Source organism: Garra rufa, chromosome 20, assembly GCF_049309525.1.
Source record: "Garra rufa chromosome 20, GarRuf1.0, whole genome shotgun sequence".
NCBI lineage: Eukaryota > Metazoa > Chordata > Actinopteri > Cypriniformes > Cyprinidae > Garra > Garra rufa.
Window position 1 is genome coordinate 15,387,457 of NC_133380.1, and position 21,257 is coordinate 15,408,713.

Here is a 21,257-nt window from a genome sequence, read left to right on the forward strand (position 1 = left end):
CACCAGTCACATGATCCTTAAGAAATCATTCTAATATTAATTGCTGCTCAAAAAACATTTATTATTATATTATTATTATGTTGAAAACAACTGAGATTTTTTTCAAGTTTCTATGATGAATAGAAAGTTCAGAAAAACAGCATTAATCTGAAATAGAAATCTTTTGTAACATTATAAACATCTTTATCATCATTTTTGATCAATTTAAAGCATCCTTAAATAAAAGCTAAATAAAAGGATTAATTTAATTTCTAAAATTATAGACTCCAAGCTCTTGAATGGTGTAGTGTATAATGTAACAAAAGCTTTTTATTTAAGATAATTGCTGATCTTTGGATCTTTTTATTCATCAAAGAATCCTGAAAAAAATGTACTCAACTGTTTTAAATATTGATAATAATAATAAAAAAATAATAATAAATTATTCTTGAACAGCAAATCAGCATATTAGTATGGTTTCTAAAGGATCATGTGACACGGAAGACTGGAGTAATGATGCTAAAAACTGAGTTTTGATCACAGGAATAAATTACATTTTAAAATATATTCAAATAGAAAACAGCTATTTTAAATAGTAAAAATATTTCACAACATTACTACTTTTGCTGTATTTTGGATCAAATAAATGCTTCTTTTTTTTTTAAATCTTACCGTCCAACAACTGTTTACTGGTAGTATATAATTAAATATTAAATGTTGTTTTTATATATATATATATATATATATATATATATATATATATATATATATATAGAGAGAGAGAGAGAGAGAGAGAGAGAGAGAGAGAGAGAGAGAGAGAGAGAGATTATAGTCGTCTTGATTAATATACATAGGTTAAAGACTATTGGATTTGCCTTCATGAAGCCTTATGAAATTTGTAATGGCAACGTTATCTATTTGCAAGCACTTCAGTTCATTATTTCAAGTAGATGAAGTACACTCTTAAGATGAGTCAATAACACTTAACATGAAACACAACCAGCCTCCAAACGTGCCGTTCCTCGAGTGTTTAGTCCCATTTCCTCACATGCGCTCAATGCTCTTCATCCGTGCTTTATAGCCCACACTTGATCACATGACTACGGATCGGCCAATGACAAGCCTTATCTGTTTCATCCAACCTGTTACAATGTAACATCCCCTTGAGCAGCGAAACTGATACAAATGCATGCCACTCTGCCTGTTGTTGATTCATGCTTTTGCATTTCACCATGACCCCAATGCCAACAATGGTCTGTAGCTAACAAAAACCGGATACAGAGACCGAGGTATGTAATAACCGGACACACGAGTCCTAATGTTAGCCCTTTTAGCACAATAGCATTAAAGGTTAGCTAGCTGAAAGATGCACCGCAAAAGATTAACAACACAGCATATTAGTGATCTGCTCTTCTGCTGATCTTTTATTGCGTATTTGCGTCTTGGTTTGTTTTGGAAACGATGTATATAAAGACAATAATCCTTTTGTAGCAACGGTAGATATACAGAGCAAAAAGGGAAAACAAGCTGCATTGTCTTTTTTATGAGCTATAATGTATATTACTGGCAATTAATAAATGTTAGAGATTCATTTATGGGATCAAAGCAGAAAGTTCATACAGATGAGATATTAAAAATTTGTAACGTGTCAAGGTTTTTTGTTATATAGGGTCAGTTCCCTCTTAATAACAACGCTATACTTTTATTTATAGAATGACTTATCTCCAATGTGCAGAATAATATATTGTTTTAATAGGCAATTTTCCCCCTGTTAATGTTATTATATATTGTTCTTGTAATGTTGGTTCAAGATTAATTTGTCATTGATCAGATAAAAAAAAAAAAAAAAAAGAAAAAATCCATAATTTATTGGTTGCTTGTATGTGTTAATCTATTGGTATATTTTTCATTTGGCAAGTTTGCGTTTCCAGACTATAAATAATTAAACATAATAAATAAATAAATAAATGTATAAGTGTGTGTGTGTGTGTGTGTGTGTGTGTGTGTGTAACTTTATTTATTTATTTATTTATTTATTTTAAGATGGGAATGCAAACTTGGCAACTTATTTAGATTATTTTTTTAAAACAACCAAAGCAACACTGCATTGTCATAGACTTAGTCCAACATAACAACAAAAATATATCATGTGTGTTTATTTTTGCATGTTGCATATAAAATGTACGTCACTCTGTAATCAGGGAAGCAGTACATTACGAAAACAAATTTCTCCTCTTGACCTTGGTCTGGAATTCATGATGCAGTTTAGTCTGGATGTCTTATACTGATGTAAATAAACTCTCAGCCGAATGTTTCCCATGATAGATATCTGCATAGATCAGTAGCCACAGAAACATCACGTGTGCTTGGTGGTTTCTAAAGACGAGGGCATGCGAAGGGTCAGACACTGAGCCAGCAACAACAGCAAGACTTCTCTAAACGCTTCACTGAGTGCTATGATTGGCTGAGGTAACAGTGTATTTGAAAGGCCGTGTAAGCCTAACTAAACACATTCACTAAGACATTTAAGCTGTCATTTACAGTATGCTGAGTGCTTGTGGCTTAACAGTATAATGAAGGGACATGCTGAATAAACTACAGGTTAATTTGATGGGTTATTACACAAACAATTATCATTTTATCAGCACAGTCATCAAAATGGTAGCTAGTGATAACAGCAAGCAGTTAGTAGTTTTGTTAACGCATAATAATGAATGCATAATAGTCAATAGTCACACTAATCTGATATAAAGTATGTGTATAGTGCTTTTCGTAACTCTGTTGGTTTTGAAAACGCTTTGAAAAATCAGTTCAAAGTTTAGATGAAAGTGATCACCGCCCTTTGATTAAATCCAGTGGGCAGCGTTCATGCTCAGACTCCCAACAGCTTTTGTAAGGGTGACAGCTGGAATATTGTTTGCAAGCATGTTCATAATGTTAATTTATTAAAATACATTATAGCCATTATAATCACCTGAAATGCAGGACTAAAATAGGAATGAATTAAGGAGCTAAACTTGAAAGCACCTGAGATAAGTTGTCTCTTTTATACTAAAGTGTTGATCAGGATTAGGAAAAATCCATTCCTAATCAGATGAAGAGCACGCACTGATTGACTAGTGTCGGGTTGAGTTTTTGGATGGCTCGTGTGGGGATTCACTTAGTCTCTTTTGGATTAGTGTGTAAGGAGAAGTGTATGTTACAATGCAAATGAGTCTCATAATGCCAGTCTGCTGTCACGCATCTTCTCATTTTACAGTGTGAATTAATTATGGTGTGTCAAATGACCGCTAACATCATCCTGAATGTGCTAAAGGTTCGCTACAGAAACCCAACGCAAATAGTCATTACTTAAAGCAGCACTATTGTAATCCACTTTCGATTATTGGTAAAAAAAAAATGGAGGGAAGTGTTTGTAAGTACAAAATTTGAATGTTGGCTTGACAAATTCTTGTTTGAAACAGTTTGAAGAATACATTTTTTATATATATAACTGTGTAACAATGTGTCACTTGCTGTTTCTTGGTAATTACACTACCAGTCAAAAGTTTTTGAACAGTAAGATTTTAAATGTTTTTTTTTTTTTGTGAAGCAGTCTTTTCTGCTCCCCAAGCCTGTATTTATTTGATCCAAAGTACAGCAGTTTTCTATTTGAATATATTTTAAAATGTAATTTCTTCTTGTGATTTCAAAGCTACATTTTTAGCATCATTGCTCCAGTCACATGATCCTTCAGAAATCATTGTAATATTCTGAATTGCTTCTGTTGAAAACAGGTGAGTAGGATTTTTTTCAGGTTTCTTTGAAAGAAAGTTCATAAGAACAGCATTTATCTGAAATAGAAATATTTTGTAACATTATAAATGTCTTTATCATCACTTTTGATCAATTTAAAGCATTCCTGCTAAATAAACATATATTAATTTCTATAATTTCTCAGAATGATTTCTAAAGGATCATGTGAAACTGAAGACTGGAGTAATGATGCTGAAAATCTAGCTTTAATCACAGTAATAAATTACATTTTAAAATATATTCAAATAGCAGTTATTTTAAATAGTAAAAATAATAATTTTACTGTTTTAGCTCTACTTTGGATCGAATAAATGTAGGCTTGGTGAGCAAAAGAGACTTCTTTAAAAACATGAAAACTTTTCTGTTCAGAAAATTTTTGACTGGTAGTGTATTTCTGAAATTTACTAGCAATCTCTGAGTGAAAATTGTTTTTACACCAGGGTAATAATAGTTAAATTTAATTAAAACACATTTTTAAATAAAAAAAAATTGATTACAGTTTGTGTATACTACAAATAAATAAAATGAAAAACACAACAAAATTACTAAAACTAATGATACTAAAATCTTGTTTACACCATTTTTTTCAGTATAACATTGAGAGCTCAAGGAGGAATTTTCAACTTATGTTCACACAAGTATATAGATTTGATTTTAAGCTACAGGAGAACGTTTATTGCAGTTTAGACACTGTATATGAGTAAGTCAGAACAGGCTGTGGGTCTATGCCAAGTGCATTAAATGTAACTCCTCTTAATGCTTCAGACTGCATTTAGAAAATGTGATTAGGTATAGTAAGTCCCAATTTTGCACAATAACACTATTAGACCTTGTCAGTACTAATTTAACATGCAAAATATTATTATAAATCTAGAAGTAATAGCTCTGTTTGTAGAGCACGATGGTTACAGTCATTGCCACTCCTACCTGTGATTAAAGTAATGGCTATTACAGTCACAATGGTAATGTGAGTAGTCGACCGTTGACACTTGATATACAGTGGAGTGTAGGGTTAAACTGACACTTTGAGGCTTTCATAGCATACAAGTGTAGAATAGGAATAAAACCTTACTTAGTACACACAATAACAAAAGACCGGAAATCTGTAATCCTCTCATTAATTTATAAGGTTAATTATATAATTAAGGTTCATTTATAACTCTCTTCTTATCTAGAGCTTATTGAGGGAAGAGGTTGTAACCTCCTTGCTCATTATAAATGCCACTTGCAGTGATGCTAGATCCAATGTGACACAACACCACACTTAGTACATTTTCCTCCTGGGAGAGGAAACTCCTAGGCAACAAGCTTTACAACTTCCTCGTTTATGTTATGTCTTGACTGTTTACCCTGCCATTGTTTTGTGTCTGAGGCTTTGACACCATGTTTGCTCCCATCTTTCAGTGTCGGTCATGGCAGCAGGCGTCAGTTTGTTGAGTGACATGCCCTACTCCACCGGCAGTTCAGCTAACAGCAGAGAGTCCAGCACTGACATGGAGCCAGGTAATATACTGCTGTTTCTGTTACTGCAAATACAGTGTCTGTATTGAAAATAATTAAGGTGAGATTCTGTTATGCAAATATTTAACAGCGTTTTGTTTATAAATGACATTTAAAAAATCAGGAAGGGTCAGAAAGATGTTTTAAGAAATTAATATTCTTATTTAGCACTTACACATTAAATCATTCAAAAGTGATTATAAAGACATTTATTTTGTTACAGAATTATGTTAATGTTTCAAATAAATGCTGTTGTTTTGAACTTTGTTCATTAAAAAAATCCTATGAAAAAAGGAAAATCACAGTTTTCACAAAAATATTAAGCAGCACAATAGTTTTCAATATTATTAATAATAAGAAATGTTTTTTGAGCACCAAATCAGCATATTAGAATGATTTCCGAAAGATCATGTGACACTGAAGACTGGAGTAATAATGCTGAAAATGCAACTTTGCCATCACTGGAATAAATTAACATTAGGGCCTCGGTTCAGTTCGAGTACTCGATTTAAAAAAAAAACAAAAAACGGAAGTGGCGCATTCCACGGACAATAATCCATGAAATGCATTATTAGACCGTTTTTTAGGGTTGCATGATATATTAAACCCATTTTAAAATCATAATAAAACACAATGCTATTGTGAATTAAATATATGCACTTTGAATTATTTACATGCGTGTAGGTTGCGTACGCTACGCTTGTGTCAGAGCGGCTCCATTCACAGTAAATGCTGCTCCACACAAACTGTTGTCATTTACATGTGTGGAGTGTCTCAAACTCCAGTTTGAGTTTAGGGTTATCATAATGATCATCTGGGAATGCAATGTGCGTCATTTCATCAGTTTGGTAAGGTAAATCATTTATAAACCTACACAAACACATAATAATACATCAGTGTCTTTCTCAATATGCTAACCGTTATCAATATGCTAAACCCTCACTCGTTTACACGTTTTGATGTCGACATATTCAAGAAATTACAATGGCTGTAGCATTTCTGTCATAAAGTATGACAGTGTTTTAGTGGCACGTTAAAAATACAAAACAAAAATCTAGGATTGCAAGAATAAAGTCAAAATTATGAGAATAAAGTCTGAATATTTAGACGATAAAGTCGAAATGTTTCATGTATAAAGTCAAAGTTTCGAGAATAAAGTCGAAATGTTGAGAATGCTTTTTTCATTCCTTCCAAAGCTTCTTCAGGTTTATACCATTATAAACTTTGAAATAAAGAGGAAAAACACATTTATAATTAATCTCATGATAAAACGGACAGAGTTTGAAAGCCGAGCTGTGTTATATTAAAAGCAACAAAACGACAAGGCTATACTCTCAAAATATTAAAACTGTAATTGCTACGATTTAATACACGTAACTTCGACTTTATTCTTTTCGACATTATTTTTTAAAACATTTTGGCTCTATTCTCTAAAAATTTCGAAATTATTTTTAAAACATTTCGGCTCTATTCTCGTAATTACTTATTGACTTATTTCTCAAAATATTATGACTTTAATCTTGTCATTTTAGATTTTTTTTTTTCTTTTTACATTTTTAAATGTGGCACTAAAACGCCACCGTAGTATAGAAATGGTCAAATATGAAAGATGAAGTGGACATTTGAATTAAATATTAAGAATTAGATCACAAAGTGTAAAAACAATCGTCAGGCCACTGGTGCCTTCTGAAGGCATTTGTTATATTTTTTTAAAGGCTTATTTTTTGCTATTTTTATTAGTACAAAAAATAGCTATAATGATCCAATTACTCGATTAATCGTCAGAATGTTTGAACGATTACCAAAAGAATAATTTGTGACAGCCCTAAATTATATTTAAAAAAAATATTACAATAGAAAACAGTTATTTTAAATTGTAATAATATTTTACAATATTACTTATTTTATTGTATTTTTGAATGGTTAAAAACAGTAAAAATGGTTCAAGTAAATGTTTTGCTGCACTTTTTTGCACTTTGATGTGTATTTGTCCTCTGTATAATAAATTGATATGAGCTTTTTTGGACAATTTTGGATGTGTGCAGATCTTTTTTTCAAAAGTATATTTTTGCATACTACCATTTTTCCATGAAGGGTAATAAAACGGCTACATTACCTTATTTAGACTGGTGCAGACATTGAAAAGTCTTTTGTAGTGTAGCTTCCCAATCTGTTTTAAGTGACTCATTCTGTCTCAATTAGCCCCTTTAAGTACAGAGATGATGCATCTCCTTTTAATTTTCTCTGAATTCAAGTGGGTTAGGTGAGAAAGGACACTCTAATGGCCATGGTAACAAAAGTTTCATAAGCCTTTTCAGACGTTGAGGTGACTGACGTATGAGGAAACTACTTTCCTTTTATGTAGCATTTAGTTTTTGTTCTCTGAGTTACATAAAATCTTTGTATTCAGCGTGGCAGATGGAATACATTAGTTGAAAAGGTGCGATTCTAGCCTTGTTTTGTCGAAATGCATTCATGGTTATGCATTCAAAGCATTTCCATAAAACTCACCATCCTGTTTCTCCTCCACCTGAGACGGCGCACACAAGCTTCTGCACAGCCTCCCACTGACTTCGGACTTGGTCGCCATGGAGATCCCCTTCAAGTGCAACTGATGAACCGGGTGGATTGTATTGGTCTCTCATGCCTCTTTTGTGAAGCACGGTGATTGTGTAGTGATGATTCACTGCTCTGGGGTCAGCGCTTAGTTTGTTCAGGCTGTGCTAAATATAGTGTCACCGGCACTTTAGACGAGTGACATGCAGAGACGGGCTTAGTAGACGAGATTTTCATGGGGTTGCGAAAGACGCGCCAGCACTCGGCTTCAGAGATCTTGCTGAAGATCCTGAGGAGGCGGCGTAGCTCAGCCGTGGAAGTTCTGACTTCCTCTTCACAAAGAGTTATTGTGGCGCTTAGCATGTCCGAGGCACAGACTAACATCACGCACTGTGGATGTAATGTCATGTTTAGATTGAAGCTATTAGGTCTGATGATTAAATTTTGAAGACTAATTTTTCTTCATCTGTCTCTGCAGTTAATGTCAGAGTACCCACTGCAAAATACACCAAGGTGGGTGAGACCTTGAGGCATGTCATCCCAGGACATATGCAGTGCTCCATGGCTTGTGGCGGTCGAGCATGCAAATACGAAAACCCCTCTCGCTGGAGCGACAAAGAACAAGCCATCAAGGGACTCTACTCCTCCTGGTAAGCTGTCTTCTTGCTCTCTAGTCGAATGAAACGGACAAATGTGCATTGTTTGAAGTGAACATGTCAAATATTTTATCATCAACAGCTATTCATTGTAGTAGTCCTTAACAATTCAGAACTCAGATGTATTGTTGAAGGCAATTTAATTAATTTATTTTTAATCCATTACATTTTATATTTTAAATATATATATATATATTAATATATATATATATATATATATATATATATATATATATTTTTTTTTTTCATGAAAATAGCTGTTGATACTGATATTGTTGAAGGCAACACATTCAATAATTTTAGATATTTCATTTAATCCATTACATTTGATATTTTATACAAAGACTTTGATATATTTTAGTTATAGCTTGATACTGATACTGTAGAAGGCAACAAAAAAATTGATATAAAATGTAATAGATTCAATTAAATATCTTATTTTAATTTAATTGAATAATTTAATTTAATCTATTATATTTTATATTATATAAGCCTTCGATAGAAAAATGTAAGAAATTTAATTTAATCAATTACATTTTAGATTATGACATGTGTATATATATGTCCTTTGATACTCATATTGTTTGCAGCAAAGGCAACCTAATTTTTTGTTTAATTTAATCCATATTTATTTATATTTTAGATATTTTTTATTTTATTTTTTATGAAAATAGCCTATGATACTGATACTGTTGAAGGCAACAATGGCAACACAATTGTACTAATTTAATTTAATTTTATCCATTACATTTTATATTTCATATATAGCCTTTGATGCTGATATTGTTGAAGGCAACAAATATTTTAAACATTTATTTAATTTAATCCATTACAATTTAGATCTCATATATTATCATTTAATTATTAATTAAATGTAATCCATCTATATATATATATATATATATATATATATATATATATATTTTTTTTTTTAAGGAAAATAGCATGCGATACTGATATTGTTAAAGAAAACAAAGGCAAAAAAATATTTTCCATGAGTATAGCTTTTATTTTATTATTTAGTTATTTAATATAATATAATTTAATATAATATAATGTAATTTTCTATGAAAATTGCCTTTGATGCTAATATTACAATAAATCAAATTGCTGGTTTGCATATTAACCATTTGCTTTTCTGAAACATTTTCCCATTTTTAACCTTTTTTCAGTTCTTATTTTGTAATATTTGTATTAATGTTGTATTAAGATATTTTGTTGATATCTTATTTATTCTCTCTTCACAGGATAACTGATAACCTGTTAGCCATGGCAAGACCTTCAACCGAAATCATTGAAAAATTCAGTGTCATCGAACAGTTTCACACGTATGTTGTACTGCGCGGAAAGCTATTCCCAAGATGCACTACGGATGTTTTTGCTGATGCTTAATCTTACTTCCTTCTAGGTGTGGCTTAAAGACGGTAATCAACCTGCAGCGTCCAGGGGAACATGCCAGCTGCGGCAGCACTCTGGAGCCAGAGAGCGCATTCACCTATCGCCCAGAGGTTTTCATGGAGGCAGGGAGTGAGTAACTCACACATGCACACAAACAAACACCTCTTCCTCTCTCAGTAGTTAGGGGAATCAGGCTGACTGTTATCACATTAAATTGTCATTGTGTTGGACAAGCTAAAGTACCCTTTATGCAATATTTCCTTTATATACATGATGTGATCCTGTTTGCAGGAGTTGTTCAGCTTTCATTTAGGTTTTTAGGCTTAGGGGAATTGGCAGCCCTTAACAAGATCTCCTGAGAGTGCTGCTGTGCTTATAGACAGCACCTTCTGGGAAACTATGTAAGGCGCAATTTCCGAAAAGCGAAGCATGTCGAAACATGCATGAAACGTCTCTCAAATTAAGGAAGATTCAGCACTGATGAGAGATCCTCTGTGTGTTATATAATTTATATTCCCAGTTATCCACAAAGAATGGAGTACGATTTTACATAAAAAACAGACAACATATTATCCACCTTATTTTAGCCATTTATAAATTTAATAGGTCTGGCTTCCGGTCTTATCTGCGTCCAGCTATTGTTTTACTGCTTGATATTGCAAATTGGTGTGTCTAATATTATTTTAATGTACACACTGGTTTGTAGTGCAAACCATTTTACCATTTACTGCACATATTCTTCTCATTGTTTTCCCATAGGCTTACTTAAAGAATAAGCTGGATAAAGGTGTTCTTCAACTATGGGGTTATTTGGGCCTGTCTTTTGTGATCTGTAATTCAAATTTCCACCACATCAATTTTTTTTTTTTTTTTAAGTCTTACATTTAGTTGTATCAAATTTAAAGCCATTTAAATTCTTAAATGGTACAAGAAATTACAAAAGGTAATTTCAAAAGGCCTCAATAATTGCAATTTAGCTTAATTTAATGATTAAACTTAAAAAGTTTATGATTTAATTGAATAAACATGAGCACTGCACGTTTTGTTTACAGCCATTACAGGTGAAAGCACTATATTTCTGCTGTTCTGAAAGCGCCACCTGCAGAGATAAATTCGCATTTTCAATTCTGCCCTTTCTGATGAATTTTAATAGTTTAAGATGAAAGTCTGGGTTTTGGACAAGGGTTAGAAAATAAATTAGAGATGCACTGACTGCAATTTTCTTGGCCGATTCCATTTTTTTTTGTGAGTCTGACCTGCCGATAGCTATTTTTACTTTTTTACAATGCAAAAAATATTAAACATTACAATTCCCCCAATCTGAACAAAGTTACAAATGTTCTCTCACTTAAACAACTCTCAATATAAAGTGCTCTGTGACTGGAATGAGGTAGAAATAACAATTAACTGAAAAGGAGTTGCTGTATATAACAAAACAGATGTCATTTCCCACTATGTTTCTTTCTATGTTTCATTTTTTCCCTAACCTTATTAAATGTGATCTTTGCATCTGAAGTGACATTAGATGTATTTACACAGACTGTTTGATGAAGCTGAGGTGAAATAAATGCATTTACACTGCAAAATTTTGAATGCATAAAGAATATTATAAGATTAATGTTTTAAATATTTTTTTAAATATACAAATAAGAAATGTAAAAAATGCAATGATATTTTTAAATATGAAACCAATTCACAAGTAGGTGGCGACAAATTACTTTTAATGAGTGAGTCCTTCGTTCAACAGATTCATTTAAAGAAATGAGGCAAGTGACTGTCTTTATGAATGAGTTATTGAATCATTGACTCATTTGATTAATTTAAAATTGTGGATTAATTCAGTAACGAAACACCGCTGTGTTGCTCTGAGACACACAACAGTTCTGCTTGTGGGTTTGATTGTAACTATTTTCATCAGCACAATTAAGCAAAAACAGTCAATATTGTATCTAAAATATAAGTCTCTTAATTTGAACTTCTTGTTTATTGAACTACTATTGTATAAAATCACATTGCAACCATGTTTAAACATTTTGATCATGAACCTTTTTTTCTACCACAGTATACATCTATAACTTTCTGTGAGTAATGTGGCGTTCGTTTTAATTTCAGTCTCTCTCACATACTCATTTAGGCTGAGCAAGCCTGGTCTAAATACATTATCAGTCGCCATAGGTGTGACGTCAAAACAGAACGGCTCAAAATCAGCAGACTGACCGGCTGGTCACCGGTCCGGTCCAGCAATGCAGAAAATCTGCTAATTCTGGACCCTGGCCGATCAATCTGTGCATCTCTAAAATAAAGCTCTGAATCAAGCAACATTAGCATGCTAAAAGCAAATAAAAAAACAAAAATATATGCTGTCTGAACTGAATTTCTTGAATTACTCTTTTTCAGTGGCTTCTTTGTTTCATCTTAAGATATGTACGTTTTACTTTTTCCAGTTTATTTTTACAACTTCGGCTGGAAGGACTATGGCGTGGCATCCTTGACTACTATCCTTGACATGGTGAAGGTGATGTCATTTGCCATGCAAGAGGGGAAAATGGCTGTCCACTGCCATGCTGGACTTGGCAGAACAGGTCAATATCTTGAATCTTTTGAAAACTTTGCTCTGAAAATATAAGAATTTTAGAAGATGACTGCAAAAGATTTATCTGATTATTAACTACCCTTAATGCACATTCCTCCTTTCACAGGTGTCTTAATAGCATGCTTCTTAGTATTCACATCCCGGATGAGTGCAGACCAGGCCATTTTGTTTGTTAGAGCTAAACGTCCAAATTCCATCCAGACTCGCGGCCAGCTGTTGTGTGTGCGCGAGTTCGCCCAGTTCCTTGTGCCACTGCGGAGTGTATTCTCGTGTGCTGAGCCCAAAGCTCACGCGGTCACATTGTCACAGTACATGACTCGTCAGCGGCACCTGCTGCACGGCTACGAAGCACGTCTCATGAAGAACGTGCCAAAAATCATACACCTAGTCTGCAGGCTCCTTCTGGACATAGCAGAGGACCGGCAAACGGTGGAAGAGGAGGTGTTGGACATCCCAGACCTCACAGAGGAAGTGGAGAAGACTGTCTCGCTGCAAGCCCTTCAGCAGTTAGGGAAGGAGATGAGAGGAAAAGGGATTCCTATATCCTCACCTCGCTCTCCCGACCAACCCAGCTTGCTATTTAAAGAGACCCGGTGTAATCCACCTCATGACCGGCCGCTCTGTAGCGACCAGGAGTTCGATGTGCTTTGGAGATGGCCGACGGTAGACAATACCTACAAGTCTCAGCTCATCTTGAGCAAGTGTCTTAGCTACAGCGACTCAGCCTTGCACAAACTGGACCCCAGGGTGCAAATACTACAAAGTCCCCAGAATGCTTTAGGAAGCAAATCTGGGTTAAACTTTACAGAAGTTTATGTGTCGCAGAGCAGATTAACAACACAAACCCCTGATCTTCTCCCATCCCTATTGACAGCCGAAATCAAAAACAGTCCCAAACATGGCTCTTTAACTAGTTCCTGTAGCTCTCTGGTACAGTCCAAAAAAGCTGAAGGCCAAGTACCCTGCTCTCCTGTCTCCGTAAAACGGGTACCTCTGAAGGAGACAAAGCGCAGCATGTCCTATGGCTTTCTAGGGAGGACCGGCGACAGCATGTTTTTAATGTGTCAAGGCGGCCAAAGTCACCTCAGCACTAATGAAAACACAACACAACAACTGACAGATGTTCCTAGTTTAACACTTCAAAGTGAACTCTCACCTGAGACTCGTCATCTGTTTGTGGCCAAAGCTTTGACGATGGACATCGATGGAGAAGACCTCAGAAGCACAGTCTCAATGTGGCAGGTAGGAGCAATACTACAAACATCTTGTATGCCATGGAGTCTCAGAACTTCAATTCCATATCTTGTTGTTCTATAACACAACCTTAGATATTAAAGGGGTCCTGAACTGCCATTTTTATTCATTTGTACTTTTCTGAGGTCCACTTGTAATGTTATCAAAATTTTTACATTTACACCTCTGCTATGATTGGCTAATACTTGTGTATGTTTGACAGCCTACGACCTTCATAGATGGATGCATAAGTACAAAACAACAGTGTGATATAATAAAGTGACCAATAAAAAGTTACTAACACTTGTGTGTTGTGACATTACTGTCGGATCCAATATAGTCGGCACAGCATCGTCTTTTAGTTACAATCTTTCTGAAAATGCTGCGTCAAATTATGCCTTGTTTGTAATCGAATCCGCAGTAAAATGAAGTGTAAAATGACCAAGTTCTTACTGACATGGTCTGGATCTTCATTAAAAATTTCTGTATTGAGCCATCTGTATTTCTGTTTTTTGCATAGACCTGACGTATTGTATTATCCTTACAGTTACAGCATGAAATTATTTAAAGCTATTACTATTCTTTTTCATATAACATTTATTTAATTTATCTCACAATTCAGACTTTATTCTCACATAAGCAAGTTTATATCGCCTAATTAAAACTTGGTCTATTACATCATAGAGTGGCACATTCTACAACCATTTTTAGTCATTTTAGCAGACAATATAAGCTGTTTTTAGATTAACAAGAAAGTTTTGAATTCTGAAACAATGTTCTTATAGTAGTACAATGTCCTCTTATATGTTAGAAGATCAAGGGAATTTTGGTTTCTCAGTTCATGACTCCCTTTAATTCAGTAACTTTCAGTTGTTTCTGCAATTGCTGTCGCCCCTCAGACAGAGCTGAACTCCCGTGAAGGTGCTTGGGAGAGGTTGTGTACCGAGAGAGATCCTGTGGTGCTCTCCACGCTCATGTGGTCTTGGCTAGAACAACTAAAGGAGCCAGTCATCACAAAAGAAGATGTGGAGACCTTGGCTGGAAACAGACTCAATCCCCAACATGCTCTGAATTCACTCGATAAGGTATCAAGCCACATTTAAAGCAGTGGTTCTCGACCTTTATTACTCCGAGGCCTTCATCTTTGCCCGAGACAATTTTTAAAAGCCCTCCTGACTGAGATTCTTGTACTACTTTTGTAATAAAAAAGAAATGAAATGTTAAGTGCCTTATTAAACAGCTCTATATGTAAAGTTGAATATATGTATTATATCCAACTTAATTCGCATCCACACAATACACTTTATCTGTATACCAGTGGCATTTTCCTAAAAATACAGTACAGACCAAAAGTTTGGACACACCTTCTCATTCAGGTGTGTCCAAACTTTTGGTCTGTACTGTAGATATGAATTCAACTGAAAAAACTTGTGAAAAAATATCTTTCAGGTGGTCAAATAGCAAATAGTGGAGCTCTGCAGCCACCTACTGGTAAAAGTTTTTTTTTTAACTTCTAAAACTGGATTTTCCAAAAGATGGGCAAAAATCTTACACTAAACCATGTGAAATTATCCATGTTATACCCATGAATTAAAGTTAGAAATGTGGGTCTTTTATAAAGTGAATTTTACATAAAAAGCAGTTTTTGTATAAAAACCCATTTAAAAAATATTTATTAAATAAAATATTACCACTGAAAACTGCACAAATGTAGAGTAAAAGCTTTCATAAAAAGAAAAATATACAGTACAGACCAAAAGTTTGGACACACCTTCTCATTCATTTGAATGAGAAGGTGTGTCCAAACTTTTGGTCTGTACTGTATATGTCTCTAAAAAAACTAGTACAAAAGCTAAAGTTGCAATTAGATTCTGTGTCTTTCTCGCCTACTTTAGCCCATTGAGTTTTAACAGCCCTCCTAAAGCATGCCTTGAGTTTTGTGGGGGATAATTGAGATTGAACAGGGGAAAGTCACGTGAAAGAAGGCAATATAGTTGGATATGACTGGCTATGTTTGGCTGTGATTGGTTCATGTGATAAATCCCGCCTCTTGTGCGTGTTCCACATTTAGAAATCAGTTTGAATATACAATAATAAAGGTGTAATGTGAAGACTCGCACACTTGGATATAACCATTTTAACTAAAAATAAGACATGATCTGTGGGAGTTTTTAGTGAGTAACCATTTGGGGTAATTTAAAGTAAATGTCTGTGACCAATATTTATTGAGCTTTGATGACTGATACTCCGAAAAGTTTTAAAAATAGTCAAAAGTTAACTATTAAAAGGAATAGCTGAACATAGTTTCGTAAATAAAAAAAATTGTTTAAATTGTTACTGCCTTGAGCTATTTTAATAAATGTAAAATGCTCAGAAAAACTTGATGAGATTCATACATGGCTTTAATAGAATATTGATTACATTTGGTAAAACAAAAATATTAAATACAATTGTTTTATCCTTTTATTTTCTTTTTCTGATAGTATAAGTAATGTTAATTTTACCAAGAAAATGTGACAGGGACATGAATTTACATTTGATCCTTTAAAACACCACTATTTATGTAGTATATAGTCACTATATATACTGTATAGCACATCTCAACTACTTTATTTCTTGTATCATCACAAAATGTAGCTAAACAGTTCTAATCTAGTTCTAATCGAATCTACTGAAAAAAAATGTAAACTAAAATGTAACCTATTTTTGAGTTGCATGGTATAAATCTTATTGTGAACAATAGAAAGTATAATAGAAGACTACTGAATGCTTTCATTCATAATTAAATTACATTTATTAATATTAAAGGCTTATTGCGCTCCTCTAAAGGTTCGCAGACACCCCCCTAGAGGGCCTCAGCCCTCTGGTTGAGAACCACTGCTTTAGAGTATATTTTATTACAAATGAGACGTTTTTTCCACTAGCTAAATGGATTGTTTATGTTAAAACATCTGTGTGTCTTTTTATGTTGTTTAGGGACAAAAACAAACTCTTCTGTGTATTCTCGACTGCGCCGCTCATTTGCTTAAAATACCAGAGGAGGTTGAGAATGCCTTTTTTGAACGCACAATCAAAGCATTTACTTGGGTAAGTCAAAAGTCAAGTATAAATAATCTGAAAAAAAAAAGTGTCACAAAACGTAATTGTGATTCTAATCTTTGTGTAATCCAGATTTCCTCAGATTTAGAAAATGGGCAGTTAATTTATAAGACTCTGAAAGACGTCATGATTCCTGTCCTCAGTGACTTGAGGGCAAAAGCAATGGAGGAGCTTGAGCTGACCTGCCACTGTTCCCATGTACCCTGATCAAGATGGCAGGAAACTGAAGTCTGGAGTCTACACTGTAATTTTGAAGTAAAAACAAACACAAAGACACAAACTAACAGATTAACAGTTTTTTTTTTCTGTTTTCAGTGGTGTCTTTGCCATGATTACTTATTCAAAAATATTTTAATGTTCTTATTTGTGAGAAAACAATAAGTACTGCCATACATGTGTGTGCCACAAGGTTTTGTTAGGCTATTTTTCTAATTTGTTTTTCTTAATAGTTTATTTTTGATACACAATATTTATTAGCTAACCGAGGAAACTATTTATTAATAAGTAAGTTATGTATTTATGTTAATGCTTTTGTTTGGCTCTAACGAACTGAGGATTCTCATGAAAATGTTTTGTCATGTACTGTTTGAATAGAGAGATAATGGTAGATGTACCTCATTATTTACTAAACCAAATAATATCACTGTGCAACATCTCAGTTTATGATACAATCTTGTATGCTTTTATTGAAGCAAATTGCCAGATTTGCTGATTCTTGCCTTTTGCAATTTCTATTTACGGTACAATAGAAGACGACTGAATGCTTTCATTCATAATGCAATGCAGTTTACATTAGGAATAGCTTAGCATGGACTTGATTTTCACAAAAATAATTTTAGAATATATCAATACAATTCCTGCTAAAATAAAGCAAAATACTGCCCTGTAGACAGGCTTTTGCAGGATGCTCTTAACCTTTTATTGGCATTATTTATTACTAAGCTGCTTCTTTGACTTAAAAAGTACATGAATGTGTACAGATATGTGTGTCATGTGGTGTTTTAGTACTAGATAATACTGTGGTGTTGAAACTGACCTCATTTGTCAACTAATGCTATCATTGTCTTTTTAAGTAAATATCATGTAGCCAGCAGAATACATGTTTATTCAATTATGTCTGTGGAAGAATTGTAAGATGTTTTCTCGTCCAAATCCTAAAGACAGATTATTGTGGATTTTCCAAAGCACTTCTTTTTTTTATTTATTACATTTTCATTCAAGTATATAAAATAAACATTCGGAATGTTACTTTGGCACACTGTCTTATTAACATCATAATTCAACCTTGTCTCCATTAAGCAAGTTTCTTTATTAAACTTATAAATAAATCCTGTTTATTTGCATGTGTGTGGATTGTATTTCATGAAAGAAAACATCAGTTTTACTGAGGTCAGCCAATGCTGCGAATATTCATTCTGATTGTTCTGTGTCCCGCTATAGTTTTTGAAGTGTTGCCCAGCAACCAATTTCAGGTTTTGAATAAGGCAAGATAACACATGAAGTTTTAAAAGTGCTTAGCATGTTTGAAAAGCAGAACACTCTTTATAAGACTCTGTCTTGTCTTGTGTGTCTGGATCTTTTCATTCTGCCTGTTCTGGAGCTGCCCTGCAGCCGTAATTATTGCCAGGAGTGCATCAAACAAACTCAAGTTGCGCAAAAGGGCACCCTTTTCCCTGCCTTATGTCCCACTAGGTCAGAAAGTAATTTTCCATGCATAAATCCAACAAAGTGTGATAAATGGTGTTTTATATTCTAATTGAAAGATATGCCAGATATGAAGATGAATCTGAATTTAGGTATGTGCTATTTTTTGGTATCATTTGCTGGATCTATGAAGAAGTTCATCTCTGGTTTATTTTGTTTTAGGCTGGCCCACTTTATCCATTTACAAATAAATAAATAATTGTACATGTCTTCAGGGATGATTTATGTACCATCTTGGGTGAATATTAAATGGGCATATGACATACCCTGGCAATCTGATTACTAAATACTAACTCACAGATCATTTCATTTCAATATGCTACTGGCTGAAAAATCTTGGTCTTGTAATTTGTTATTTTATTTTATTTTATTTTATTCACTTTATCTCTTTTTAATGGTTATATACACTTGCAGACCTTGGATCTTAGATCTTCAGATTTCAAGGCTGTTTGCACCTATATAGTTTAACCTATTAGGCCTATTTGTGACCCTGGACCACAAAACCAGCTATAAGCAGCAAAAATTTAGCTTTTCATTGATGTATGGTTTTGTTATGATAGGGCAAAATTTGCCTAAGATACAATTATTTGAAAATCTGGAATCTGAGGGTGCAAAATATTGAGAAAATCGCCTTTAAAATTGTCCAAATGAAGTTCTTACTAGCAATGCATATTATTAATCAAGAATTAAGTTTTGATATATTTACGGTAAGAAATTTACAAAATATCTTCATGGAACATGATCTTAATATCCTAATGATTTTAAAGAAATTAAATTAGAGAAAAATCGATAATTTCGACCCATACTATGTATTGTTGGCTACTGCTACAAATATACTCCTGCTGCTTAAGACTGGTTTTGTGGTCCAAGGTCATATATTTATGTGAAATTTAGTGTGTTGCTGATTGTTTGAATCAACAGTGAATGTTTTTTTTTTGTAATCTAGATGATAAGTAGGCCTAAAAGATATTATTAGTGTTTGAAAAGCAGTGTTATACTTCATCATGAGAAGATTCTAGCAAGACTTATATCCAGATCAACAGCCCCATCTGGTGGTTGGTTAATACAGCAACTTCACTTAAAACATTTTAATGAATAAATGGGTTTTAGAAATCAATGAATTCGTCAACCACTTACGACGTGTTGTGGCTAAAATCTCAGCGCTACGTGAGCTTCCGGTGTAGTATCGTCGTCCTAAACTGTGGTAGTAGTAAAACTGTATCATATTCTAATAACTGTCGATCATAACTTAATTATAATATAGTATATTATACATATTTCTAGTCTATTATATATCAAATAGTAGAGTTACAGAAAATAAGAGTTACAGAGTTATGTAAATAAGCCTACCTTCAGTGGAACTATTTTGCTGTGAGACGTCGCCAAGATTTAATTTTGCTGCACCGGATGTTGCAGTATCCATTGAGAATAAATGCACAATAAATCAGTCGATATGAAATATTCCAGACATATCCATATATTCTACGCTTTAAGAAAAATGTCTTTCCCATCCCTAGAACACGTATTAACTCCTCTCTCCCGAATACATACAAGTAGATATATCTTCTGTACAAAGCAGTTTTGTCGATCAAAATAAATTTGAATGATAATTTCTATATTTCCTCAAGTAACGTTAAGTATATATATATATATATATATAGGCAATAGATTTTACTTACACAACCAGTCAAAAGTTTTTGAACAGCAATATTTTTGTTTTTTTTAAAGAATTCTCTTCTGCTCACCAAGCCTGCATTTATTTGATCCAAAATACAGCAAAAGCAGTAATATTGTGAAATATTTGTACTATTTAAAATAACTGCTTTCTGTTTGAACATATTTTAAAATGTAATTCATTCTTATCATCAAAGCTAAATTTTCAGCATCATTACTCCAGACTTCAGTGTCACATGATCATTTTTAATATGCTGATTTGCTGTTCAATAAACATTTTAATATCAATATTTAAAACAGTTGAGTACACTTGCAGAATTCTGCAAAAGGACAGCATTTATCTGAAATAAAATGCTTTTGTAATATTATACAATATACCATTCAAAAGCTTAGAGTCAGTATAATTTTTTTAGAAAGAAATTCTAGAAATGTATACTTTTACGTAAAAGTGATGATAAAGACATTTATAATATTAAAAAGATTTCTATTTCAGATAAATGCTGTTCTTTGAAATTTCTATACATCAAAGAAAGCTGAAAAAATTCTGCTGAGTAGTTTTCAACATTATAACAATAAATGTTTTTTGGAGCAGCAAATCAGAATATTAGAATGATTTCTGAAGGATCATGTGACTGGAGTAATGATGCTGAAAAATCAGCTTTGAAATCACAGGAATAAATTTCGTTTTAAAACATATTAAAATAAAAAACTGTTATTTTAAATATAATTTTTTTTTTTCATAATTTTACTGTTTTTGCTGTACTTTGGATCAAATAAATGCAGGCTTGGTAAGCAGAAGAGACTTCTTTACAAAACATTAAAATCTTACTGTTCAGAAACGTTTGACTCGTAGTGTATTTATGTATTTAGTTGTTTTTTTATTTTTAATTAAAAAAATGTTTTCTTGCATATCAGTACCAACTCTCTCACATACTGGAGCGCGCGAGCTGAGAGGGAGGTCCCCCGCCGTCAGTCCTGTACGCGTTCATCCGGGTCCTGGAGTCTCAGCACAGACGCTGACCGCGGGTGTTCATCGCTACTAGCTATTAGCCGACTAGCCTTCAGCTTCC

General features: G+C 33.5%; 1 protein-coding gene across 2 annotated transcripts; it reads left to right on the forward strand.

Annotated features, from left to right (window-relative positions):
- The first annotated feature begins 1,128 nt into the window (after window positions 1-1,128).
- ptpdc1a (protein tyrosine phosphatase domain containing 1a) lies at window positions 1,129-18,152 on the forward strand. 2 transcript variants are annotated; one of them, XM_073825815.1, is made up of 10 exons: window positions 1,129-1,268; window positions 5,179-5,277; window positions 8,309-8,480; window positions 9,734-9,814; window positions 9,895-10,013; window positions 12,329-12,466; window positions 12,584-13,719; window positions 14,610-14,795; window positions 16,687-16,797; window positions 16,882-18,152. In XM_073825815.1, exons 2-10 carry the CDS (start codon window positions 5,187-5,189, stop codon window positions 17,014-17,016), a joined length of 2,169 nt encoding a protein of 722 aa, XP_073681916.1. In that variant the 5' UTR covers window positions 1,129-1,268; window positions 5,179-5,186; the 3' UTR covers window positions 17,017-18,152. The 2 variants fall into 2 exon arrangements, with proteins under 2 accessions (XP_073681916.1, XP_073681917.1); XM_073825816.1 differs by having other exon boundaries at window positions 16,953-18,152.
- Window positions 18,153-21,257: the final 3,105 nt, after the last annotated feature.